At 41.9% G+C, this 27,678-nt stretch overlaps 1 protein-coding gene across 1 annotated transcript in view; it reads right to left on the bottom strand.

Annotated features, from left to right (window-relative positions):
* Positions 1 to 4,682: 4,682 nt before the first annotated feature.
* PI4K2B (phosphatidylinositol 4-kinase type 2 beta) overlaps positions 4,683 to 27,678 on the bottom strand; it is a 284,818-nt gene continuing 261,822 nt past the window's right edge. The window contains exon 10 of the mRNA XM_086964014.1: positions 4,683 to 6,911. Within this exon, the coding sequence (XP_086820140.1) occupies positions 6,738 to 6,911 (174 nt within the window). The 3' untranslated portion in view covers positions 4,683 to 6,737. The remainder of the gene's footprint in view (positions 6,912 to 27,678) is intronic.

Genomic DNA, 27,678 nt, shown 5'->3' on the forward strand with positions numbered 1-27,678 from the left:
TCTGTAGGATCACATCTCTATCACGAAAGTTTAAGACCCAAGCCAGCAAGGGCCGCGGGGGAGCGCCCGGTTTGGGACAGCCGCCTGTGACCCTGTGGGCAAGCTCAATAACAAAAAAATTTACTGAGGCTGTTAGGTTGCAAGTTTTTGAGAATACGGTCCTCAATAAACAGGTCCAGGGATTGCCCCTCCGATTTCTCCGGAACTCCTAGAATGCGAAGATTGTTGCGCCAAAGTCAGCCTTCGTAATCGTCCAACTTGAGATCTGTGACAGCTCTGGAGCGCGCGGACCTCCCTTTGTAGTTGCGTGACGTCATTGAGACTGGAGGTCGTTATTTCTACCTGCTTAACCTTTTCGTTGAGCTTCCCCAGATCAGCCCTGATAAGATTAACGTCAATTGCCACAGTGTCCAAGGAAGTTTTGACTCCTGTAATGGCCTCCATGACATTCTTAAGCGAGAGCTCCAGCTCTTCCTCCACCATGTTCCCCCGGGCGGCATCTTCGGATAGCCTGCCCTGCTGAGCGTCCTTAGGAACTGTGTATATGTCCAGCTTGTTTGATTGGACCGGCTTCATCCCACGGGACCCAGCACCCTTGCCGTGCTCCATGTTCGAGCCTTAAAGGTAATTGCAACCGGACTGGGGAACCCAGGGTAGGCCGTGGCCAACCCCTTACAGCACTCAACCGCAGAGTCAATCGATTAGGGCCCCAAACTCAATGCGCAGGCCCCTGGTGACTTCTTCACAATGGCTGCTTCCCTTGGGTGGGGGGGGACAGACTTCTCGACTTAGTCTTTAGCAGCTGTACCAACTCGGGGGCCCACCATCCAGGCAAGACTGCGCATTGGCGCAGGCAACTGTATATCTGCCCCGTCATGCGTCTATAACTGGTTCCCCTGGAAGCCCCCCCGGCCTCTCCAAACCAGATCTGCTGAAATCCCAGGAAAACATACATGGGGCCAAAGGTTTTCCACGACTCTTCCAGAGCCCCCGGGGGGAGCCACTTTCCGCTTCAATGGGTCTCAATATGTGCAGGGCAAGGTTGCTGCAGACCCGGGTGCGTGCAGCAGGGGCCGCACACCAAGAGGCAGGCAGAGGGAAGCTGCAAGATTCAAGAGCGCACCCCGCCATTAGCTTACTTCCGGCAGACGCGCTGTGCACTGCTACCAGAGATCGCGCCCTCCCGCCTCACAGCTGCTGTCTCCAGGGCCCACGATCTACGCCGCCGCGGCATACATCAGCCGCCTCCTCACCTCTGATTTACGAGGTCACGGCGGCAACATTGGGTAATGGCGTCACTGCGCAATGGGGCCAGATCGGCCGGATCTCACCCTTGGCTTTGTACCCGCGCTGGTAGTCCTGGGTCTGTTATGCGGGCTTTGAGTCACCGCCGCAGGCAGCAGACCTCTTCACACCAGTCTACGCCGGGGAGCCGTGGCAGGTCCTTCAGGTTGCGGCACCCCCGCACAAAGGAGTCTGATCCGCCGGATCTCTGTTCCGGCGACGACCAGCTCTGTGGGTCCCAGCTTTCACCCATGCAGTAGGCCTGCGCCCTCCGGGGTGGATATCTTCCCCGTCAGACCGGCACTGGGTGCCAGGGTAGGCGTGTCGGGGAGAGATGCTGCTCCGACACCCGGGGCTAATGTCTGGCGATACGGATAGTCCCTCAGGATAGACGTGGGGTAGGGACGATCAGAGGAGCTGACACACTACACTGCCATCTTAGAGCCACGCTTGGACACACGCGATGTGGGTGTAAAGTATTAGGGGGAGTGGAGAGATGTGAGAGGGTACAGGAATGTGCAAATATAGCAGAAACATTTACATTTGGATAGACCAGGATTCCACAAAGGGAATCCTTGCTGATGTGAATCGTTTTACTGGTGAGGTTTTTTTTGTTGCCAGGATTGCGGTAGTGAATCCGAAACAAGGGAAGGGGAACAGATCACTTCAAGATTTGGTGAGAGTGCAGCAGAAATGCTTTCTCTGAGTCCACATGAAATAAATGTTCTTCCATCAAGATGAAAAAAAAGAAAAGTGCATTTTCATGATGAACTCCATTTTCATGAGTGTAAATCTACGCGATGTAGCAATACACACAGGGGGAACAGCATGTGGGAGTATGTCATATGACGTGCCCGCTGGTACGTCTGGAAGCTTCCGTCTGGCTCAGCTTTGCAGGTATACTGACACTCCTCAGCGTAATCTTTCTTACAAGGACAGATTTACTATTTTATTTGTGACTTGGCCCCTTGGATTTACACCCATTCTAAGGGTTTGTTCAGGTTTTGTGAATTAGGGGAAGTAAGTCATAAATTGATGAATATTAATTATCTTGCATTCAAGATCCCCTTGATGCGGACAGCGGGGGGTCAGACTCATCACTGATGTAAAAATGCAACCGCTGCCCCGTGGACCAGCTCGTGCTGCAGGGGTCAGGATGAAACTGCTGACACATGCTGTGAAAGCAGAATCCTGTCTATTCCCTAGTGTACCTCTGAGCAGTGGGCGTGGCCTCACACAGAATGCTGCACAGGAATAAGCATTTGCAATTCAATAGGTCTCGCAATTGTGAGATTTAGAGGTATTGCCATTGTAAATGACAATGCTTTAATGATTTACAATGCCAGTACCTCATAGTCTCGCAAATGCATGACCTGTTGCACTCGTGCTTTAGCTGTAAACATTGTAAGCTAAAGCGTGGGCGCTGCAATGCTTAAAATGTAAAGAAATGGATACATTTTTTTCTATTTATTTACTTACTTTCAAGCAATCGCAGCACCCACGCTCTAGCTTATGATGTTAACAGCTGGAGCGCGAGTGCGGCGTTTGTAACAAAAGTAAAAGTAGCCACGCCTTTTTTCCTATTTGTTGATTCGCCACACTCTTGCTTTAGCTGTAAACAGCATAAGCTAAAGCACGGGTGCCGCGATTGCTTCAAAAGCAACCCCTTTCGCTGAGTATGTCAGCCAACGGCCGTCACAAGCACTACCTCTGTAGTGCTGCGAACGTCCGTTGGCCAAAGCAGCCCCGCCCACTCCGCTAAATGTCGCACCGCTGCGGAATTGCCACAGCGGTTAAGTGGCCAAGGACATACAAAAGATTTTTTTTCCCATTTCTTTGCTTTTGAAGTAATCGCGGCACCCACGTTTTTAACCTATTAAAAGCTAAAGAGTGGTGAATGCATAGTAAAAAAAAAAGTAAATCCGTTTAAAAAAAGGCATGCAGCCACCTGTGAATGCATTGTATAAAACAGTAAATAAAAAAGAGTGGGAGCGCCAAATTCGCAGCAGCTCCGATCGGAGCACACCAGATGGTCTGTACAGCCGAAGGAAATTAAAAGAGCAAACCAAATGCATGAGGATTGTTAAAGGAGCAGTCTTTCAATGAATAGTAACTGCGACAAGATAAGAAACAGAGTGACCAAAATAAACAGGCAACTTCAAACACAGGCAGGAAAGGAAGATAAATATAGTCCCACGAAACACAGATATAGAACCAAGGCGTAAAGATGCAGTAGTCAGGCCATGCTGTGTGAGGAAACTAAGGCAAAAAGGAGGGACAAGAGGAATGACTGACCAATAACAGAGGATTTTTAAAGGACACTGAAAGAATCAAATGAATAGCAGTGGGTAGATTTCATCCCCCAGAAGATACAATAGGTCTCGAAAGCTCGACCTAAAAACTATTGAAGATTATCTTCTCAACTCAATCTTTAGATAGCAGAATAATGCTATCCGTTATATTTACTCACTAAGACATCAGTGTTGGTAAAGCTACACCACCTGAATGTGAATGAACTATGATGCTCGTGCACTGTGATGTCGACATGACTGCTGGACCTGGACGTTAACAGGACACGAGACATGGAGCTAACGTGATGTCAGTAAGTCATGATATGGGTGAGTCAAGATGATATGAGACTGACGAAGCGGGACCTCAACTCATTTCAGTGAGGCATTACATCACCATGTTATCAATCACCCTGACATCAGAGCCATAATTCCCTTAGGCCACAGCAACCCGACTAAACATGAAATTAGGAAGTACAGTATCTGCTCTAAAATGGCATACTTCATCACAAAACCTGTAAGGAAATAAAATACGCCGCCAGACGTCAAGCTTATGTAAGCACATTTTTCTTGATAGAAAAAAACAAAAAAACGGAAAGACAGTTTCTTCCCAGCTTTATCTTCCATTTTTCGGACATTGTTCAAAGCACAAAGACACCCCCTGCGTAGAAGCAGACTTATGCTCTATGGCAGTTTTAATATGTATATTCTTGTAGAGATTGGCAAGTAATGCAAAAGATTTGACCTGTGTTCCGTTTCCTTAAAGTGTGGTAACAATCCTAAATGGTGGAGTTGCTGTGCAATGAACTCCAGGGAGGAATATGGATAGAACAGGTATGCCTAGCATACAAACAGGACCCTAATGTAGCGTTGAGGCATAATGATGCATCATGTTATACTATTTTTACTAAGTGAGTTGAGCCTGAAGTTCATTAATATTAATTCCGATTAAGAATCCATAAAAAAATCCATATTCCTTTCACCAAATGAGTAAAATGTCAAATCTGCACCAAACCTCATAAGTACCAAGCCTAAACATGCTACGACAACCAGATTACTTGATGTGAAATAGCACATGAGTTTATAAATAAGTCAAGAAAAAAAACAATGTAGACAATTTTAGGTTTATTTTGTACATCAAAAACTCAATTGCATGTTTTTTTTTTTAAACTTTAATCCAAATACATTAAAAAGGCGATTGTTTTTTCCGCATTTCCGAATGGGAGCATAAGACTATTTATCCATTAAGGCTTAAATACTTGGTATTTTAAAATATTGGCTACTTATACCAATCCCAAACTATGAATATTGAAAGATGTCTACAGTTCCAACCGTTAACAAATTTTATCCTGAAAGACGGACAGGCTTAATCGCATTTTTTAAAGTCTTTTTTTTCATTGCTCAGTAATCCAAACATTTTTTCAAGGGGCACGTGGCAAGTTAAAGGATTGTTTACATTCTGAGACCTTAATAGAACTACAAGCTAACTGGTTCCTCCTAAATAAAGCATGAGTGTGCATGAATATTTTCACTAATAAATCAGTAAATGTATAGAAGGAGTAACATTCAATTTCGAAGGAGTATGTGCAAGCTTGTGTAAACAAATCAACAGAAACTTGACTTTTGAAGACTTGACTTTTGAGGACTTTTGTAGGAAAACGTCACTTACAAAATAACAAAACTGCTTTAACACCAAATGAAGTAACACCTTTTATGACAAAGAACTGGGACCATTTCAATAAGACGTGAAATATGACGTGCTAAAGGAACAGCAATGTACCCCATATTTCTAATTTATTCATAAGCGCATCCAAACCCGGTTTCCATTTTTTCCAAATTCATTTTACGTTTTTGTTTGGTTTGAGATTATAATGCATCTAGACTCTTCTTCCATAAGCACACATTGGAAAATACAACTCTTAACTTAGGACGGTGGAACAAAATGAACATGCAGTATCCAAACAAATAGGACTTAGTTACATATATATATATATATATAAAAAAAAAATTAAAGGCACTACACATTACCCGTGCAAATAATGCTGAAAGCAATAGCATAAATTAATACAAAGCCGCGTGGTATGCATTGGGGTTTGCTGATCCTCAGAAATGTTGATCTCCATTTCTAGGCATCTGTATCAACAATTAGTGAAGAATACAGCAAGAAATCGGAGGCATCAGCATCTTGGAAATGCCTCTTTGAGGTAGTTCACAAACTGAAACAGCAGAAAACCACAAAATCTACAGTCAATAAAAGAAAGATAATTATTCTAAAAAAAAAATCCGCCCACATTGCAAACATAAATCAAAAGGCAACTCAGTCTCAGCATCCTAGCGTGCATTTGGTGTGATGATAACTTAGTTTACAGTCAACCATTTTCCAATTATTTTCTGAAAAAGGCCAGAACAGCGGAGCAACTACAAAGACATAATTCCCTTTGAACAGTTTTTATTACCATGAAGAAATCTAGATAAAAAAGTATCAGTGTGAAAAGTAATGATCTATAAAAGAATAATTTAAAGCCTAACAGACTAAGCTACATTTTTGGCCCCCAGTACAAAAGCTGAATGTGCAATCTAAATCTTAACATCTGAACTACATACATATTTCCAAGTGTTCCGTTTACTATCATAAAATTAGGTGCTAGCTACAGCTAGTGGCTTTGTAAAACCATATTTACCTTCAAGACAATTGTGTCATTACAAGATTTCCTTCATTAAGACAATATTCTGAAACAAATGATCGTTATATAGCACACATTAACAATGAATGCCATAGAAAAATTCTGTCAGCATACAGTTCAATCCAAAAGTAGTTATCTTTCCAGCATTCATTTGTAAACCATACACTTTGTTTAATTAACATTACCAACAATAAAATAAACAATTCAATTTATCATATAAAAATACATTTTAAACAAAGAATCTCCCCGTATTCCCCAACATGTTTTCACGATTTTTGGACACAAAATGTAAACTTTTAATACATTCAAGATGTGACTCTTAAAACATCAAAAGATTTGAGGTTTTGGCAGTTGAAACCTAGCTCACCTTATCGCAGGTTATTGCAAGTTATTTATACAAAATTAAATTGAAGAAAAGTCATGACAAAATACATTTCTTTTACGTATGTACAGTGATTTTTTGCCTCGTGTGCTTTCTTTACTACCACGAAGAAAAGAAAGGTTTCCTGCAATGAACAGTCTGAGTGAAAGCATTACTCAGATGAACAATACGTCCCTGACTTCCACTTTGGCTTCGCTCTACAACTACTCTGGGCATTTGGACAAGCTGAATAGGGCTTTTTGCATCTTTCAGCGCCTGGGTGAGATTCAAAATCTGTTAAAGAAAAAAAAATAAGGCATTGGCTACATTTAGGTTGTATGTATACAATTAAAACGTTTGTTTCAGTTTTTCTATATGGCAAACAAATTCCAAATAGTGGTAACAGCAAATTATTTTGTAGATCAAGAAGTTGGAATAGTAAACGGGAGATAAAAAAACAACAACAAAAAACATTAACACACTTCACATTCAAAGAGTGTGACAGGAAAGCAAACCACATGCTTCTCCCCCAGCTACAGAAAAAACAGTATCATCAGATTAGAAAATAGTAAGGCATCAGGATTCAGAAAGTTTACAGGGTTTGGAAGTCAGTAAGGGAGCTTTTTATTGCTATATGCAGTGGTAAACAGTTTACAGAAGTAAAAGCTGAGCAGTTTCTTGAGGAAGGGAGAAAATGGTCAGGAACTGGGAAGAGGCCCGGAAGAGGTAGAAGAGCTGTCGAGGGGAGGAGAATTATTCAGTTATTTTATACAGGAAGAGGAATCATGCAGGATTAACCTGTAAGGATATCAATGCAACCTACACCTAAAATTCATACAAAGACCCTACTTGCAGTTTAGGGTTTTTCAACAGACAGTTTTTTTTATTTAATTGACTGAAAAAGCAAGAACGAGGTGTCACCTGATAAATGCAGGCTTGTATTTTAGCTGCATTGATTATGCAATAGTTTTAATTTGGGGTGAGCGAGAAAGTAGAATAATTCAATGTTTCATACAACTCTGGATTCTTTTAAATCTGTACTCTATTCCAAACTACTATACAATTTTCGAATTAATTACACATTATGGATCTTCCTCAAATCATCCTATTATTTCTGCTTTTCTCCAAACATCTTTTCTGTTTTTCCACATTAGATGACTTTTCACCACTTGGAACAAAAAACCTGAGGGAAACGTTAAAGCTAAGGTTTTCATACTAAGTTCATTAGCTTACCTGTGATATTTCAATATGGCAACTCCATTATGTAATTCAGATTAAACTATGTCCCACCTCCACAAGACAACTAACAAATCCAGATATATTTGGACTGAATTCATGTATTTTCAATTGAAATCTGGTTTTGTTTGAAATCACTAGCAGTGTTTTATTGGACACTAAAGAACCAGGAGTGAGTTGGTCTCCTGGATTACAGAGTGGCACAGAGTTGCAAGAAGGGTTATTTACAGTGGACTAAGGACTGTGAATGGTGGATCGTTTGAATGACCCTTGAAAGCTTTTGGGAAATGCAGTTCTTGTTGGTCTTGAAATCCAGAAAAAACTGTCTCTTGGAGGCTGCTGGAGTAGCAAGAATCAAGTAGAATGAGCGACAATCCTTACATTAGTGTCTTTAAAAGAACTGAAACATCCAATATTTCAATAATCTTTATTTCGATTTAAAAAAACTATAAAAGATTACACACTGTATAAAATTTCATACAATACTTCAAACGTAACCCACCCGACCGTACGCAATTTAATTGGTAGTCAATCTCCCAAATTAAGACCTTTCTTGTTATTTAAAAATACAAGAAATATAAAGAAAATCCTCTCGACAAAGCCGTTTTACAATAAAACCCCAGTTTTAGTAATATTTCAGATCACAAATTTATGTGGGGAGTAGGTTTCTATATTAAAAACGTTTAGTAATTCTTTGTAAAATATACAAGGTTCCAGGTTACCCGTCTAAAATTATACATCTAGGTGTAAGTCTATTACATGATTGACAAACATGTTTTTTTAAAAGTACCTAAAATTTCACTCCCATTCCCTTTCTTATTAGGTCAGTACAAATAAGGTATCTGGTTACACTAAATACAAATGCTTGTGTAACATCTGTCCACAATATTCTTCCCGCCTCATTACATGATCTAATACCCAAGAGCTGGCAGATGGGTCTAATCCATTTCCTCCTAGGATGAATATAGGCCGGGCAAGAACACCACATGCAGTTCTTTCTCTTTTGCATCTTTGTGGCAGATATCACAACAGCCATTGTTTGCTCCATCTACGCTACGTCCCATTTCACAGTGTTTGCGTTAATCTGCAGAATGCCGTAGCGAAATTTAAGGTAAAGCATTTTAGCGAGCTGTGGTTGTATTTCGTCCAGAAAGGACTCAAATTTACCATTTGGTTTTATTGTGACACACCTTGTGGATAAAGTACCTAAATTTGAGCTATGGGACAAAGCACCTTGCATAAATGTCCAAAAGGTCTTTCAACAGCTTTTTTGAACCCAAAGACAAACCATGAGGGTCCTCCCAAAACTGTTTCAGTTGTAGCTTATAAAACTAATCCTGAATATAATTCAAACAAGCTAGCCTTGTGCCATTTTTAATTTTAAAAATGTCCTCCAGACATTTCCTGTAATGAACAAGCTCATCTGTTGACTACAGACAGACCCAAAACAATAATGGCTGTAGAACCGCATGGTGGTCAGTACAGCGAATGTTTAAATCAAATACTACAGCTGTTAAAGGGTGTGCGCATTGGTATACTTAACAGTTTCCTAAAAAGTAACATTTTCTTGCACCATAAAAGTGATGCTTATTACGCGACCCCACAGTTCAGTCCCATGAGCCTTATATTTATATAACTAATGCAGAGGAGACGGGTTTAGATAAGCTGCTCTTTTACTTCCTTACTATTGGCACTGAGTTTTGGATTAGTATTGTTTTGCTTTTGTCCAGCTGTGGACTCCAGTTCATTTTGGAATCTAGAGTAATACCTAAATAATAAAAATGTAACACATTCTATCCTCTCTTTTTTGAGAGTTAAGTTTAAAAAAAAAAAAATGATGTTTGTGGATTAACTGCCATATATTTTGTTTAGCTAGAATTAATTTCCAAGCCCTTAGTTTCACAGTAAATTTTGAAAGTATTAAGTAAGCTTTTCAGACCTTTGGGGGTTTGTGATTTTAAAATTGTGTCATCAGCAAATAAAAGTGCCCCCCCAACTTGGGAGAATCTTGTTCACAGCCCAAGAGGTATTCAGGAATATCATTAACGTACAACGAAAATGAGGTAGGGGCCAGCACGCATGCTTGCCTTACCCCCCTATTTACTTGTATACGATCTGTAAGTTCGCCATTTGGCCCCCATCTAACCCTTGCAAAGCGGTCCTCGTGCAGTCTAATGATCTGCACGAGGATTTCCCCTGGGACACCCTAATCTCTTAATGATTTCCACAGTAGATTTCTGGGTATGAGGTCAAAGGCTGCCTTAAGAAAGCTCATTTGTATATTGCCTTTGTAGATCTTAACTGTAATGTACTTCCAAATTATACAAAGAAATCTAAACACCTGATCAATTGTGCTTGTTTTTGCTCTAAAACCTGCTTGGTACTTAGATAAAAAAAATTATACTCCCCAATCCAATTACTCAATTTATTTAAAATTTGGCGTGCATATACCTTTTGTAAAACATTGATTAAGCTAATCGGCCAATAGTGCGACGAGCCGTGACGGTTACCCTTTTTAAAAATAGATGCAATCTCTGCACCCCTCTAAGTTTCGGGAATCGGTGCACCCGATGCAACTGCATTACTCAAGAGATTAATATAGGGAGCTCAAACCTCCTTCTCATGCCTTTATAGGTCACCTGGTATCTTATCTGGCCCAGGTGCCTTCCCTGGCTTTATTGCACATATTGCTGCTAGTGTTTCTGCTATACTAAAATGTAGGGGTGCCTCACTTGAGTGCCGGGCAAGTTCATCAGAATAAAAATTGGTATAATTATTAGCGATAGAATAAAGTTGTGAAAAATGAGTTACCCAGGTTTTTGCATCAAGAAAAAGGTCCTTGTTACATTTCCCTTTTTTGTTACCTTTAGATATCAGACGCCAGAAGGTAACTTGGTCGTTTGATTTACATGCGTTATTCAACTCAGACCAGATGTTATCGTCCCAACTTTTCTTTGCCTTTGTTAGTACCCCTTGTAAAAACTCCTTTTTTCCCCTTAGGTTTTTCCCTTAGGTTTGCTATATCACTATCTTTTATTGCCTGAATCAAATCTTTTTTTGCATTACTGCAATCTTTATTATACCATGGGTTCTCTAAAGTAGCTGAATCAGATATACCCTTTATTGGTGGCTTTAAAGCCTTACTTAATATTAGTTCCAGCCCCGTTACCAATTTATCATGAATTTGCATGATTGGTATCTCTGTTAATGGTAAATGTATATGTGGAGAGACTATTTCTATATAGGTGTCGTAGATCTTTTTAATGGTCTTTTCGTTTCCCAAGACCAAAGGCCATCTAAACGCTCTACGGTTATTGGATAGTAAAGGCTCAATTGGGTTGTAGCTAGGGTCACATCTCCTTAGGGAACTTAGCTGAAAAAGGAAAGCTGAGAGCATCAAGCAGAATGGATAATGATCGCTCTCTATTCGATCTTCAACTACTGGATCATATACCATTGACCAAAATGAAATAGATACCATATATAATCTATGTAACTTTTAGAGCTACCCCGAGTAAATGTTGGTAAGTTTGGGCTGTCAGAAGGTAGTCTCCCATTACAGGCGCGTAGTTCATGGGCTGAAACCAGCCTTATCAACTGCGCTACAGCACATGTACATGGCACTACCGGGCTGCTATCTAATACTGGAATATCATTGGCCTGGTCCTCATCCTCAAATGTCGGATAATTCCAAGCACCCATTTGTCGGTTGTTATAGATTCCCAAATGGGGAGAAAGCGTTGAAGTCTTCCTACGACAGGTGTGGAATAATTGGAGGGAAGCATGGGGAAGTCACTGCTTATTTTGAAAAGGGGAGTTACAGGGTGTGGCGTTTTTACCCCTACCTTTAGAACTGTTTCCCCCTATAACCTCCTCTGAAAAATCCTCTTTGAGAAGAGGATTGTTTGTTACCCTTGTAAGAGTAGGTGTTTTGGTCTGAGGTTGAGGACGACTTGGACCTTCCCCGATAAAAGGAACGGCAAAAGGAACTTCTGTTTGATGGAGACTGAAGTGCTCCCTAGACTTTGCAACTTCAGGGTCCTTTTTCATATTTTCTAGCGCTTGATCAACCCGGGGGTCAAAAAGATTTTTTTTTAAAATAAACTTTATGTAAAGTTTTTCATGAAAACAACCATAAGTGTGCACTCTGTAGCCAGCATAGGAATCGTATATATACATATAATACAGAGGTTATGGTTCAAGACATCGGCCCATCCACTGTACACCCACTCCAAAATCTGTAGCTAGGCATTAAAACATTTAAAACTGTTGCTCCCCCTCCCCTTCAGGGTTCACAGAATTTCCCCATGTAGTGGCGCTTAGAGAACCTGTCTGGAGGCCATCAGCTAGTAAGTCGTGACCAAGCTTCCTCCAAAGTCTAAGTCATCCTCTAATTTCTCATCACTGCGACACCTCTTCATATGCACCTCAGCTAGCGTCCATTCACACACATCCCGTATCCATGCAGAGATCTCCGGCGCCCGCACCACCATCCATACAATTGCAACTCTGCGCATTGCCAGAACCTACAATAATTGCTGGGGCCTTTACACAATCTTGCTTTGCTTTTTGCGTTTTCGTATCAATCCTAGGAGACAGTGGTTGGGTGTTAATTGGACTCTACTGTTCACGTTGCCCCATATCCGCTCCACTACCTCAAACCAGAGGTTACTGACCTCAGGACATTCCCATGCCAAATGCAAGAAATTGGCCCCTTCTTTGTGGCACCTAGGACATGAATTGGACCGGTTAGGTGCCATGCGGTGCATTTTCTCCGGGGTCATATGTACGATGTGCGTATTAATAGTGTATTAATCGGAAGCAAGCATTACAGGAGATTGTGTGTGTGAGAGAACGCCTCCCACCTTCCAGGCCTCATCTTCGAATGACTCCTCCAGGTCCGTATTCCAAGCCGCGAATGCAACGGGGGGAGTCCTAAAGTCATCCCTCATTGCCCTGTACAGCAATGATATAATACGCCTGTCTGTCCCACATGTAAGTAGAATATCTGATGTCTGTGTAAGCTGCGATATCAAAGGATACGTGGGTCATATTTCTTTAAATATGTTAACTGAGGCAGCATACTGTAGGAATTGTCCTTGCCTCAGTCCAAAAATCTCCACAGGCCTGTTCGAAAGTGATAAAGCTCTCACCCGGGTAGAGGTCCGCGAGCATGTCACACACTACCTCCTGCCATGTCCCATGTGACGTTAGACATCACTCTCCTGACTGGCACCAGATCCCACACTGACATTCCCAGAGGGAACAGGGCGCGTCTCAAGATTCGCTCCACAAACATTGCCGAACGCGCGCTGTCTGTCTAGCCACATACGGTACTGCATCAGGGGCGCCCGCCCCCTATAAGTTGTGCCGTCAGGTCAGTAGCTGGTACTCTATCCTGAATGAGCCATTTCTCCCAGTTGTCCCTCTCTCGCAAACAACCTAGCGGGTTGCTGTAGTTGAGCGGCAGAATAGTAGGGCTCCAATCTGGGAGCCTCGAGTCCACCCCCTCATACGTGCGATTCAGTGTGGCAAGCGCCAATCTACTGTGCCGTCCTGCCCAGTAGAGTCCAGAGACCGAAAAGTTCACCTAGGTATGGGGCACAACATGTTCTGTAGCACAGAGGCAGCGAGTCATTACCACCATTTTAGCTATCGCTAACCTGCCCATTAAGGAGAGTGGAAGAGTGTTACAAAAGCTGACTGATCCCTTTAATGCATCCATAATTTTAAAAATATTAAACTGTAATATTTGTAAATACTCACCCGCCACCTGTATGCCAAGATATCTAAAGTGCTCAGTCTCCCATCTTAAGCCCAGTTGAGGGAGAGACTCCACACAGTGGCCAGCCAAGCGAGTCAGGGGGAACATCAAAGATGTTACCTGTTTAGGCGCAGCCCGCAGCACCAGGCAAACTCCTCCAACACCCATAGCAGTCTCAGAACCGCTTCCTGAGGTGAGGAGACCTAATAATGCATAGTTCCCATACAGTGATATCACCTGGGCGGTCCCTCCGCCATTTATTCCCCAGCTCCCTGCACACCCAGATCACCAGGGGCTCTATTGTCAAGGCAAATAGCAGTGGAGAAAGCGGCCAGCCCCGACGCGTCCCCCACCTCCACTCACTTGACCTGCTGTGTCCCATCCGGTCACTGGCGCTGGGTGCCGTGTATAGGATCTGCACCCATCATCTGACCTGCAGCCCAAATCCGGCCACCCTAAGCACCTCCAACAAATACCCCCAATCCATGGAGTCGAAGGCCTTCCCAAATCTATAGAAACTAGGAGTAGATCAGAGTCTTTGACGTACTTCGTGCAGAATGTGCGATAACCTCCTGATATTCATGCCTGTATCACAGGTTGGTATGAACCCACATTGATACTCATGTACCAAATGTGTCATATGAGGAGCCTGTCTGGCAGCTCAGACTTTGCATAATATTTTAACATCCAAGTTTATTATCGTAAGGGCTTGGTATGCAGAGGGATTCTGATTGTCCCTCCCCTCCACCCAGGCTGAAGGAGTAGAACAATTTCTCCTTCACACATGGAGGGGGGTAGTTCCCCTGCCTCAAACGCTCCTCAGACACCTGCAGAAGGGGTTGCAGTAGCAGATTGGAGTAGGCGTCCAAAAAAGCCATAGGAAACCCATCCGCCCCAGGGGCCTTTGGTTCCAGGCATGGCTCTAAGTGCCTCCTGCACTTCTTCAAAAGTGATTTTGGCATCGAGCTCCCCTAAGTCTTTGAGTGAGAGCTATGGGAACGCCAAACCCTCAATGATTGGGACATACCTTTCCGCTGTTACTCTGGTGTCCACAGTATACACCCGCTGTAAATGCTGCTGGAACACCTCCAAAACGGCAGCCCTTGTGTGGACAAGACTCCCTTCCTCAGCTTTCAAAGTGGGAGCCTGCTCCCTTTGTAGTATCCAAGCCATTAAGAGACCCGACTTGTCACCTTCAGCATGCAACAGCTGGTGGAAGGTGTCAGGGTGTACTTAGTCAGCCTATCCCAGATGTCAGCTATACACTCACGCTGTTCCCGTTCCCTCTTGCCAGTGTCCAGGTCTCTTGGGCTACCCGCCTGTATAGCAATCAATGTTCCCTCCTCTCCATCAAGCTCCCGAAGTAACTGTCTCCTCACCCCACACACAAGCCCCATACTCGCACCGCGAGTCACTGCCTTTAGGGCCTCCCACTCTGTGGCCCTCCCAGTGGTGCCCCCCGTTTCCTCCCCAGTTCGTCTCTAGATAGTCTGTAATCATCATAGATAGTGCGGCCTTCCCCACTTCATCTTCCAAAATATCGGGCGGGAATCTCCAATGCCTTGGGCCCAGGATAGGAGTCCCCTACCTCACCGAGCATCACACCGGGGAATGGTTAGACAAGAAGCGTACCATAAGAGTTATCTCCGCTTCTGGGAATACTGGCACACCTGATACCAACACTCTGTCCTACCTATTCTGTGTTCTGTGTGTCGGTGATTGGCATATGAATAATTAAAGTGTGCGATGTGTCTCCCTCCATATAGCATGGGCCCCCAGATCATGCATGACCTTGCTAAGCATCTGGGACATTCTAGGTATTGTTCCAGACTTAGAAGTGTATCTATTTAGGGCTGAATCCAGAACACAATTAAAGTTGCCCATCCATATGTATGGCGCATGTAATTCGGTGGACAATAATTCCTGGATGACCTGCAGGATTCTCTATATTAGGCGCACATGTATTTAATATGACAATTTCCTTACCATCTAGCGAGCCTCGCAGCAGTACATATCTAACATTCACATCGGATTCACTATATGTCAAGAGTAAATAGTATGCCCGGTTCCAAACAAATCATTGTACCCCATGAGTAGGTAGAAAAGGAATAATGATTAATCTGACCTCGTCACTTGACTACTCTGGCTGCAACTATCATCCAGGTGCGTTTCCTGGAAGCATGCAATTGACATAATGGCTTTAAGAAACGTTACCACCCTGGTACAGGTAGCCATTCCCCGTACATTACAGGTCAAGAATTTATACCCAGTCCCCACTGGGAGTGTACTCACTTCAGCCACCAAAGTTGAACCCTGCCCACCTGTAAATAAGCCACTACAGTGCACACTTCTGACCCAAACCTGTCCCACCACCAATTGAAATTTTGCAAACCATCTGGTCAGAAATGCCTCCCTTAATGAGGTGCCAGTTGGAACACATACCCCTGTATAGCCCAACTGGGGCAAACACTCCCAAGCCACCATATGTGGATAAATCTGGACCCACCTGCCCCAACACCCAGAGTGTTGTCCTCTTCAAGTAGGAGTGTCCCGTGTTATGAATTTGGCTATCGCCAAATAGGGAGAAACACTATTGGGCCCTCCCCAAGCTCCCTGTTTTCCGTTTTTACAGATTGTTACAGATAAATACAGACAGAAAACATTTGTTTTGAATTGGCAGAAGTGTTCTGGAGTCCCCGTACCTTGGAGGAAATGATTCTATGTTTAGGACCATCAGTGAGGATCCTACGATGTAGAAGGATGACTTGTTGCAGAAGGTTCAACATGACTCACATCCATATCCTAGATGAACTGAAGTTTCTTGAGCACATCTTGGAAGGGGCAAATAATACATTACAATAACCAAGGTGAAACCCTTTAATTGCCTGATCGAGTGACAGCAACATAATTATTTTTCTTAAAAGCTGTAAATGAGGAAAACAGGATAAATATATATTTGCAATTTGTGCAGAGCAATCTAACTTGCTACTTAGACATGAAATGTTAAACTCAACTTTAAAGGGGCACTCTCCTAGAGATGAAGGCCACCATGCATGTGTCCAGTTAGAAGGGGCTCCTCCTAAGATCACCAACTCAATCTGATCTATATTTAGTTTTAGAGAAGTATATTTAATTCATCCTGACAAGCAGGCATTGAAATTGGACTGCTTTAAGGAGGTGATGACGGAAATATAATTCAAAGAGATACATGTATTCTCTCACTTGTATCATCTGACTAAGTAGAAGATATGGAATTATCTGAAGCTTTGCCTTACAACTGGTCCCTACTGGAAGTACTCACACCCAACAATGTTCCTGCTATCTACAGCAGCAGAAGAAATGTCCTCTACATATAAAAACTATAAATGCATCAGCATCAATGACATTGCGTTTAAATTAAATAAAACAAGCTTGAAAAAATAACTAGATTTGGGGATGAGTAATGAAATGTAGGAAAACACTGCCAAGAACATTTCAAAGATAAGCTCCTAATCAACAAGTTGATTACCTTCAGAAACACTCTTTCTGGTGGATATTCAAACCAAAGAGTCCTCACCTTCAGAATAGTCTCCAAGTGCCACACAGGATCTGGATATTTTCACAGCAGTGCTCTCGTTTGCTGCTAACTGGCGCTATGTGTCTCTGCTTTGGCCTCATTCCACCCCAGATAAGAGAGATCAGAGTTGCATATAAGCGAGAACCTGGGTGACTGTCAGTTTGTTGCTTAATTATTTCTGCACACTCAGACACAGTGTATTAACTATTTTTGGTAACATTGTTAAGATCAACAATTTGGAAACTTTTTAAATCGTAAAACGGAGGCCACTCCACAAAATTGGAAGGTGGATGCACAGTGAATAATCTGTGATAGGACAGATTACCCATCAGAAAGAGCTTTACTGAAATTAAGTAACTTGTTCTACTCATTTAAACTTCTAATCACAACTTCCTCACCTTTCGAATAAATATCAAAACAGTGCTTTCCCAAGGTGGGGGTCTATAGAGTGAACTCAATCAAAAAGTCATGCAGGACCGAATGGCTGAAAAGCTCTTTCCGCAGGACCGGACCGTCAAGGCAGTAGTTTGTGAACGTGTGGTGCACAAATGCACACAGTGTGGCCTGACATACATCAAGAAAAGGCCCTATGTGCCAAGGCAGTGGTAGCGGCCTCAGACCTGGTGAAATGTACCCTCGGCCCTTTTGAAGGCGGATTCCTGGATGGACTATCCATCCTTTTCTGCAAAGCTTTACCTATCTTTTCCCCAACAGAACTGTACAAAAAGCTGATCGGGCACACAATGGTCTTTGGTGCGATTAACATAAAGCTCATTTCTCTTTCTTGGTCAAACCTTGGTCTCCTCTTGAGGGGTGAGGCGGAGCAAAGACCATTGGGAGGATGCTGGATTGCCCATGTAAAAAGGACTCGCGAATTTTGGATAAAAGGTTGCCTTGCTCCTCAACACCAATTTGTCAGGGAAAAAGGTGGTGTAGGGCTGCGGAACTGAGCAAGTATGGTGCTCACTCATGCAACCAGCTGAAGTGATTGCAATAAGGAAGACAGCTTTGAAATGTGTAAAATGCAACAAACTGTGCATTTGCTCAAAAGGGGGGCACATGAGGAACGTCGGGATCAGATTAAGATCTCACTGTGGCATCACAAACAGTTTAGGAGGAAACCTGCTTGTCAAACCTTTAATAAACCACATCACAAAGGCAAATTATAAAAGGATGATTGGTACGGCAAATGTAAACAGGCTGAAAGGGCCAAAAAATACCCTTTAATAGAGCTCATTGTTAGACCTTGCTCGGACAAATATAAACCAAACAACAAAATATCCAACGGTTGGGCTTGTAAGAGGTCTGTGTTGCGGAGTCGACACCAGACCACAAATTTGTCCCACTGCCTCGTATAAATGGACCTTGTAGAGGGATGCATGGCAGTGAGGATACAGACAACGAATTTAACGGTCATCGATCAATCTCCATGCATAGAAAAGTAGATTGTGCAGATTTGGGTGCTAAACCGTGCCCTGCTACTGCGACAGAAAATCCTCCCAAAGTTGTAGCTTGATCAGAGAATTGATGCTCATGCCCAGAAGTACCAAGTAGCTCACTCTTGCCTACACTAGGATGACTTGGGCTGGTTGTCCCTAATCTTCAGCTTTCTGGGCAGCAGTGGACGGTATGGAAAGGCATACAAGAGCCCTTTCTGCACCGTTTCCTGTTGAACTGCACCTGTGTCTTGCTTTGGAGGACTGACACGGCGCTTTGTGTTGCTGCTGAAGCGCATTTGTAAAGCGCTACTTTCCGCCGGACCCGCTTCGCGGGTCCCACTTCACCGGAGGGGCTTTCTGCTGTGACTGTCATCTGAGGACTGGGGGCTCGAGGCAAGTAGGGCTGCGAGCGGGCAGACTGCTGGACTCCAACTCCCAAGAGTCCCAGCAGCTGCCTCACCGATCTCACCTGGTGACGCTCTCCCTCAAGGCCACGCCCCCTCCTAAGGTCAGTCGATAAATAGAATACCAGTACACCGCTGCGCGGGAGCGCGCGGGTAGCGCCCGGGACAAGGGCGGGCCGTCTGTGGCCGTCCGTGGACGACTGAGGACGGGACGGGCCACACCACTTACGATCATCATATCAGGCTCCTGGTAGTTACTCAGCCTTCACCGAAACCGATACTAATAGTGGCAAATATTCTCATCTGCCTATTGTGAGTATATTGGGGTTAACTAAGATTCTTTTACAAACTAAAATCCCCAACGATATCAGTGACGTTTTAAGAGATTCACTATCCCTGACGACAACCGGAGCACAAATGGGTTTTAAGAAACTGAGATCTCGGACAGTCTATATGAAAAGAATGGGAACGGAAAATGCAGTACGAAATACCACTGATAAAGCTATAAAACAAGGTCGTTTAACCCATACACCAGCCATTACTGCTTATTTCTCTGCACTCTTGCCCAAACAAAACCAAGATATGCTATCGCTAAGTAAGGATATTAATCTCAACGTAACTGACTCTGCTGGGGAGTCTAAAAACCCTACATCAAAACCTACCCCAACGAAACTTAGCTTACAACTCAAGGAGGAATGTTTGGAATTGGACCTAAGCAACAAATTATCAAGTACTCCGAAAGACTTTCTTCTGTCATATCATGAAACGATCAATCTGAAAACGGTAACACCTATAAAAAGCAGAGGGAGCGTAACTTTATTTGATGATACAAATAATAGCAAACAAATTATTGCGATAGAGAAAAAGGACCTAGGAACAACTAACAGTATCCAGTCAAAAATCTCTTCACCTATCGCTTTGTGTGATCCCTCAATGGACTCCTTCAACATTAGAAATAACAATAACACTGCTGATAACGTTCCTCCAATATCTAAAGCTCTATTCTCTCTTCAAGAGATATTGGAATCTGTTCTTTCATTTCTTGGAAATATTCTCGAAAATTCTGATCAAACATTGGACGTCCAAATAGGCATCTTAAAGTATTTGGTAGAAGAAAAAAAGAAAAAAGATTCCCACAAAGTAGATAAAATCAATACGTCACATAAAACCAATTTTGACCAACATAGCATACCTAAAGATCACAGAAAAATCCAGGAGGAAAAAACGCGTGACCTTGGTACTCAAACTGTAGACACTCAAATACAAGAAAAACATAAAATTGATAACTCGAATGATTCAGTGATATATTCTTTGAAAAACTTATTTAAAGAAAAACATCAACAGAAAATAAAACACTTTCCATTATTTTCAAAAACTCATGGAACGAATAAGTCTACTCATGCTAACGTTCCTGAAATGCAGGAATCAAGAATAAACATCAGTAACGCATCGAGTGAAGGAAACGAAAACACGCTCACCAACAAGAACCAGGAAAAGAACATTGCAATTGGGAAAAAAAGGAGAAGAAAGCCAGAGAGAAGGATCCAAAAACGGAAAAATCGTAAACTAAAATTCCAAAAATGTGTAATTTCTCATAAATCTGAAGAAAAACAATGTGACATTAAAATAGAGTCTCAAAATGTTGAAAAAGGTATTACCAGTAATAACTATGAAAATATGGTGCCTCAACTAGACCCGACAGTAAAAGAGTATATTCCGACCAAATACTCCAAGCAATCAGATCAAACTAAAAACATCTTTATAGAAGAAAACAATAGCTACTATAAAAAGGGGGAAGGGCCTTCTTCCAAAACTCTTCAAATCGAGGAACTTTTTCCTCTCGATTCGGCACCACTCAATAGAGGAAGGATTATAAATTTATTACGACATATAAGGACTTTAGATACAATGACTAGTAACGAAATTGATCTTGTGTCTTTTCCCAAAAAAGAGAATAATAAATTGACAGTGGTAACCTTTTGGTCAACAGTCCTTCCAGGCATAATACTAAAGGAGAAAGAGACACTACACAAGCACGGATATGATGTAACGGAAATAGAAGAATTAAAGGACTATAATACCCCCAATGGGTATAATGCTCAAATACAGGCTATCACCAATTCTCAAGTCAATAAATACCAGCGAAAAAATGGCATGACTGAAGACCGAGACATCACAAACCTAAAAATTCTGGTGAATAAAGGTCATAGGGCAGTTTGGTACAAAGCTGACATGGAACCTGAAGAGCATATTACTACCGAGTCCTGGGCTTGGGTCTCTGAGACTCTGAATAGCAACAAAATCTCTAACTCCAGACAACATTCTGTTTAGCACGGGACTAAGGATTACATCTTGGAACATCGCTGGCAGAACTAAAAACAAACTGTCCATGGTTATGAGAAACCTCCCAGACATATTGCTTCTACAAGAAACATGGGATACCGTATCTTTCATTCTTAAAGGGTACTTTATATATGAAAAATTAGCACTATCCACTAATCGAGGTCATGCTAAAGGAGGGTTAGCTATATTGTTAAGGGAAGATTACCTGTGGGAACAGGAAATAATAGACACAAAATCTAACAACTTGCAGTGCATTCAAATTTTCGTAAAAAAACATAGCACTGCTTCACCGCAGGCAGTCTTACTTTTCAATGTCTACGCTCCCCCTGGGAAAGAAAACGACATTATATTTTTGGATATAATTGAAAAGATTACGCATATTACGGAGATCTATACTCATTCTTCCTTCTTAATCGCGGGGGATTTCAATAGTAAAATCTCCAATTCTGAAATTAATAGGTGGGCAAATCTATATGCGGAAGAAGGTCAGGAAATCATAATTCCACAATTCCCCGAGGGTATATTAACCAATAAAAGAGGCGGATTGTTATTATCAGCAATAACAAATCTTAATGGACTAACATTGAATGGAGCTGTTGAGGGAGACATTCCAGCAAAGTATACCAGGCGAGGCAATGGGTCTCCATCCATTATAGATTATATCATAAGCAGTATGGATCTGCTTGATACTGCTTTGTTTTTATCTAATCAATTCTGTCTGGAAAGTGATCATGCGATTATACAATTAACAGCAGATTGGATACCTAAAACTTCCCAACCTAGTCACATTATTTACACTGAAAGTACTGTACTAATAGAAAGTGAACGGAGACGTATCTACTGGAATTCCTCGACCCTTGATAAAATCATGACAAAGATTGATCATTCAAAGTTTCTGGAGCAGAGATTCTCCAAAAATCCTATAGAAAAATTTGAATTCATAATTAAGGATTTTAAAAAACTTATCCTAAGTATGATATCATTGGGTGCAAAAGGCAATATTAAAAAGAAGGGAGGAAAAAATGTATGTTCCCATAAGCATTCAGAAGTAAAGAAACAATTAAATAAACTTTCACGTGTCCAATACATGAACTTCTCAGCAAGTGTAAAGAAGGAAATAAACAGATTGAAGAACCAACTGAGGCGGGAGAACCAAAAGGAAAAAAGAGCTATAGAAGATCGAAACTGGGTCGATATTCAGATTGCTGCAAGTAATTACAATCAACGCAAATATTGGTCCTTAATCGCGAAAATAACTGGTACAAAGAAAAATCTACAAACCATCCCGGTTCCCCCGAATGACTGGGAACTATACCTCTCAGATCTTTACAAAGTAAACCCAATAAAATCTAAAGTAAGCAGTAAAGATATGAATCATGAAAAAGTTGAGAGTTCTCTAATACAAACTACAGCCATCTCGGTTGAACTCAACATACGCAAAGCAAGAACCACAGGCGCCTCTGGACCAGATCAAATCCCGATTAAGGCATTACAAGTAGCACCGAAAGAATGGAGCAAGCTATTATGCCCCCTCTTTAATCACATCTTTGAGAGTGGACATGTTCCAAAATCTTGGCAGGGAAGCATAATTATCCCTATCCATAAGAAGGGAAGCAAAACCCAAGCTGGAAATTACCGACAGATCGCACTCATGGATGCAGTAGGCAAAGTGTTCGCGGCAGAGGTACTAGACCGCCTGAAAGAATGTGCCTTTTCGTCAGGTCTGATACCCATGTGTCAAGCAGGCTTTAGGCCTAAGCACTCGGTCACAGATAACATAGCAGTCATTCAGGTTATCTTCGACAAGTACATTACTCAAAAAGCCCAGGTAGTTTATGCCGCATTCATTGATTATTCAACAGCATTTGATCGGGTTGATCGATCTACCCTATGGAAAAAACTTAGGAGGCTTGGAATACAAGAACAATTGCTGCAAGCAATAATAAGCCTCCACACCAATACCTGGTGCCAAGTCCAGATGGGGGGAGAAAAAGGACTCTCAAAAAGAATACAAACAGAGAATGGACTAAAACAAGGGTGCCTTTTAGCCCCGCTCCTCTTTTCCCTCTATTTAAGTGACTTGCCTCACCAATTGCAAATTGGTTCTAATCTACCGCCGAAGATCGCCCAGCAAAGCATAATTTCATTACTCTACGCTGACGATATAGTATTATTAGATCTAACCCCTTTCGGACTGCAAGCATCACTGGACATTTTGTATCAATACTCGAAGGAAAATTATCTAATACCAAATATAAAGAAAACCAAAGTGATAGCTTTTTCAGGAAGAAAACAAAGCGCCAAGTATACCTGGAAGATTGGTGAAGAAAAAATAGAAGAGGTAGACAACTATCCTTATCTCGGAAGGATTCTCTCCAAAAATTTAACTAATTCAACACAGGTATCTAACTTACAAAGGAAAGCTGATATACATGCCTCTGCTCTCCTGAAACTTTACAGTGCAACAGGGAATAGACATTTCTCTGCACTGTTAGGCACATACAGAGTAAAAATACCACCTGTATTATCATATGCGACGGAATACATCCCCATAAAGCAATGGGTTTTCATGGATCAAAAAGAGGGGAAAATTTTAAGAAGGATCATGAAAGTTTCCGATGCTGTACCTGTACAGGCACTGAGATTAGAACTATCAATCATAAGCTCTTATGCTATAGCTATCGCTAATGTAATAAGGTGGGCCTACAACCTGATACATGCGAAGGAGAACACTCTAAGGTCAGTGTTGAAAAAAGAATCTTTTGGGGCAGTGCCTAATAAGCAAGTCTTTCTGGAAAACTTGGCTGTTGCATTTCGGCTGGCACACATTAAAATTGAAATGTTGAGTACTTGGTCTCCAGCGCAACTAAAATTGTTCTTAAAAACTTTTACCCCTAAATTGAGCTACGAATTGGACTGTTCACACTGCAATAAATTAACCATCTATAAGCCATTTGTGGAAAAACTTGAATACAAGCAAACTCGACCTTATATTGGGTTTACCCTGACACATGGTGTAAGGAGAGCGATCACTATGTACCGGTTGGGCATCTTACCACTATTAGCATTCACCTCCAGATGGCTTCCAGGAGGATCTCCTCTGTGTACTTTGTGCACTGGGGGTGACCAAACTATAGAACATTTACTACTTGTGTGTCCCAATCAAAAAGTAACCCTAGCTCGCACAAGATACCTCAATCCTATATTCAGCTGCTGCAGAATTACTAAGGGGAGAGAACTTTTAGATATGTGTGGTCTACCTTTGAATGAATTCATTTGTTACAATTTGTACAAGTTTTTAAAACAATTTTTATCTTTGTATTAATACTGTTGCACTTTTTGTAAAATGTAATTTTCTTTTGTGGTCCTCTGTCGAGTACCAATACAAATAAAATTTGACTTTTTGGCATACAAGAGCCCCATGCTCCACTTAAAGCTGAATGTTTCTCCTAGAGTGGGACCTTTCTTGGGAACTCTAAAGCGCAGAAAGTTTGATACTGCAAGGACAATGGTGGTCAAAGGATCAAACCACAGTTCTCGTCACTGTTGGAAGATGCCCTGGGCTACCTTGGGATACTACCACCATTCGTGATCCGCCAGACATCACCAGCTGAGCGCACCTCTCCAGGCGTTAAAGATTCCACCTGGTGGTTCATGGACAGAGAAGTCCAGATGCTCCAGCCAGCTTCAGTCACAGCAGCCCTTGAAACACGACCTCACTCTGCCCTAGCTTTGTTGTAACAGCAGAAATGCCCCTGAAATGCACCGTGACCAGAGCAGTCTTTTGGTTGTTGGTGATGCAATTCTGAATATGCACCTCCATCTCGTACGTTGCACAAGGGCACTTGTGCAAGGATTTTCTTCACTGTTTCTCCATATTAGGTATACATATAGTTATGTCTGTTCACATGTTCTTATTCAACAATGTCTCAGTTCCAAAAGGCTTAAACTATTTTGAAAAAAATGTGGCCAATAAAAGCTTTGAGGATATTCAAATTTATGCTTCATAAAAATTGGAAATCAACAATGTCTGTAGACAATTATGGCACATCTGGAAAAGAAATATTATTGCCTAGTAGGTAATACGGAAATCGAAGCGAGAAAGCGGAACGCTGGATTAGATCGCGCCGAAATGGGGGAAGATAAAGCCAGAGCATGAATTCCAGAAGCGGCTGATCGAGTAGAGATACCGGACAAAGCAAGGAGACGCAGAGCAGCGATAACAGCATTACGAACGAGAGTCACTTCTTAGTCTTTTTTGGAAAAAAAGACAGCAGTAGTAAACACGGGTATAGCAGCGATACCTGCATCCGGATTGAGAGCCATCTCAGACCCCAACTGATTACAGACCCTAAAACAAAAACAGTGTCCTACAAACGAAAGATCATAGCCCTGAAGAAGACCTTCTTTGAATTATCCAGGTCCAGTCACGAAGGTCGAAATGCTCGGCACACCCCTCACTTACCCCCACTTTCCAAGGCCAAGAGTACTGTTTTTTTCAAATTGAAAATAATGTCAAGAACTGAACAGTTTAACCAACAAACAGTGGTGTAAACATTGACCAGTTATTCAAAAGCTTTCTCTGACCTATATCACTTTGCTTTGGACCATGCATTAATTTAGTATCGAGGATAAGTAGATAACATCCCCATACATGAACATTTTGTGGTAGGACCCATTGATTTTTCTCAACTCTTGTTAATGTATAAGTGTTTTTGGAATCTTGCACTGTATTATAGCCATTCCGTCTCATTTTATGTATGAATATGTAAAGTATTAACGCATGTACTTTGAGACATTTATGAACACAAAAGAAAAATGAATTATGAAGTAAAAAATCCGCTTTCATTTAATGGTCTAAAATTGAATATTGATTATTTTTCAATTGATTGCATTTTTGATTTGCTTGTTGACCCAGAAAATAGAATTGTTATTATGAGTACAGTTCATTAGTTGAACAGAAAAGGAAGCATTTAACTCTCCCTTCTTTTGAAAGAAACTTTTGAATCTATGGTCATAGAGGCATTTAGTTATAGCTATTGCCTAGAAGGCAAGCATGACGTTCTTAAAAGTGTGGAGTACGTCCCAGGTCCTGGTTATTACTTTACCCATGCTGAGCAATAATACGAATTTCAAATCCATATGTTAGGTTAGGTATTGCTTTATTTAAATCAATATATTCCCTACCCTTTGTGTTATATTTGTGTTCTTGTTTGTACAACAGCCAATTATTGTTTTTATGGTGTACCAGGTCTGTTTTCTAACCCTTTGTTGGTACCCTTATCTCTTGATTTGTTGCAGAAAAGTTTTACTTTTCAGATTTGGTTGAGCTCAAAATATCATAAAGGTCTAAAATATGAGCACAATAGAACTCCCAGTAGGAACACTGGTTATGTGGTAGATTTACAGAAGTTGCAAATAGTTTGTGGTGCAAAAAAGCCTGGTGCGTTAACATCGCACTACCTTAAGTCTAAAAAATAAAAAAAATAAAAATAATTCAACACCAAAATCAAAAAAAAATAACATAGTATATATTCCAGTGAGACCGCTATTGTTGAGACCCTTACTATTTGTTTTCCTCTTTTAAAGTAAGGGAAAGCATACAAGCATGCATCACTATCTGCAAAGAGAAATGGCAGAACACCACTAGAAAAAGAAATTCCTTACCTTGGGTAAAGCCTTATCTGGAAGAGACTCTCTAGCCACAGATTCCTTACCTTAAAATCATTCCCAGGCACAGCCTGGATCTGGAAATCTTTCGTGAGCAGTACCATGAGTGCTGGTAGGTGGTGGCGATCAGCTCCGCGTGGCGTCGTTATCGCTGGAAAGCACGCTCGTGATGCCAGTATAGGTGCCACCCAGGCACGCTGACGTCAGTAACGTTTCGCAACTTTCAGCGACAGAAGTATGGGACCCCGAAGTACACTGACCACTGGAATGGAAAACTAGGGCCCTGAAAGGGGAATGTCCAGTCCCTAGAAATTAGTTTGCAGAGGGGGGAGATAGAGGCTCTACCAGATAAGGCACTACTAAAGCCTAGTAACTTGTTCATCTGATAGGGACTTAGAGTTGCAGATTCCTTACCTTAAAATAAATATCAAACAATACCTTCCCGGAGGTGGGTCTGCAGACCAGTTTCACACAAGGAAGTCCTGCAGGACCGAAAGGGCAAAGTGCCCATCTCTATGGACCCGACTGTCCAGGTAGTAGTGCTTGGTAAACGTGCAAGGAAGCCCATGTTGCACCCTGGCAGATGTCAAGGACTGGAACACCGTGAGGTAAAACAGTGGTTGCAGCTTTAGCTCTGGTGGAATGAGCG

Source organism: Lissotriton vulgaris, chromosome 3_2, assembly GCF_964263255.1.
Source record: "Lissotriton vulgaris chromosome 3_2, aLisVul1.2, whole genome shotgun sequence".
Classification (NCBI taxonomy): domain Eukaryota; kingdom Metazoa; phylum Chordata; class Amphibia; order Caudata; family Salamandridae; genus Lissotriton; species Lissotriton vulgaris.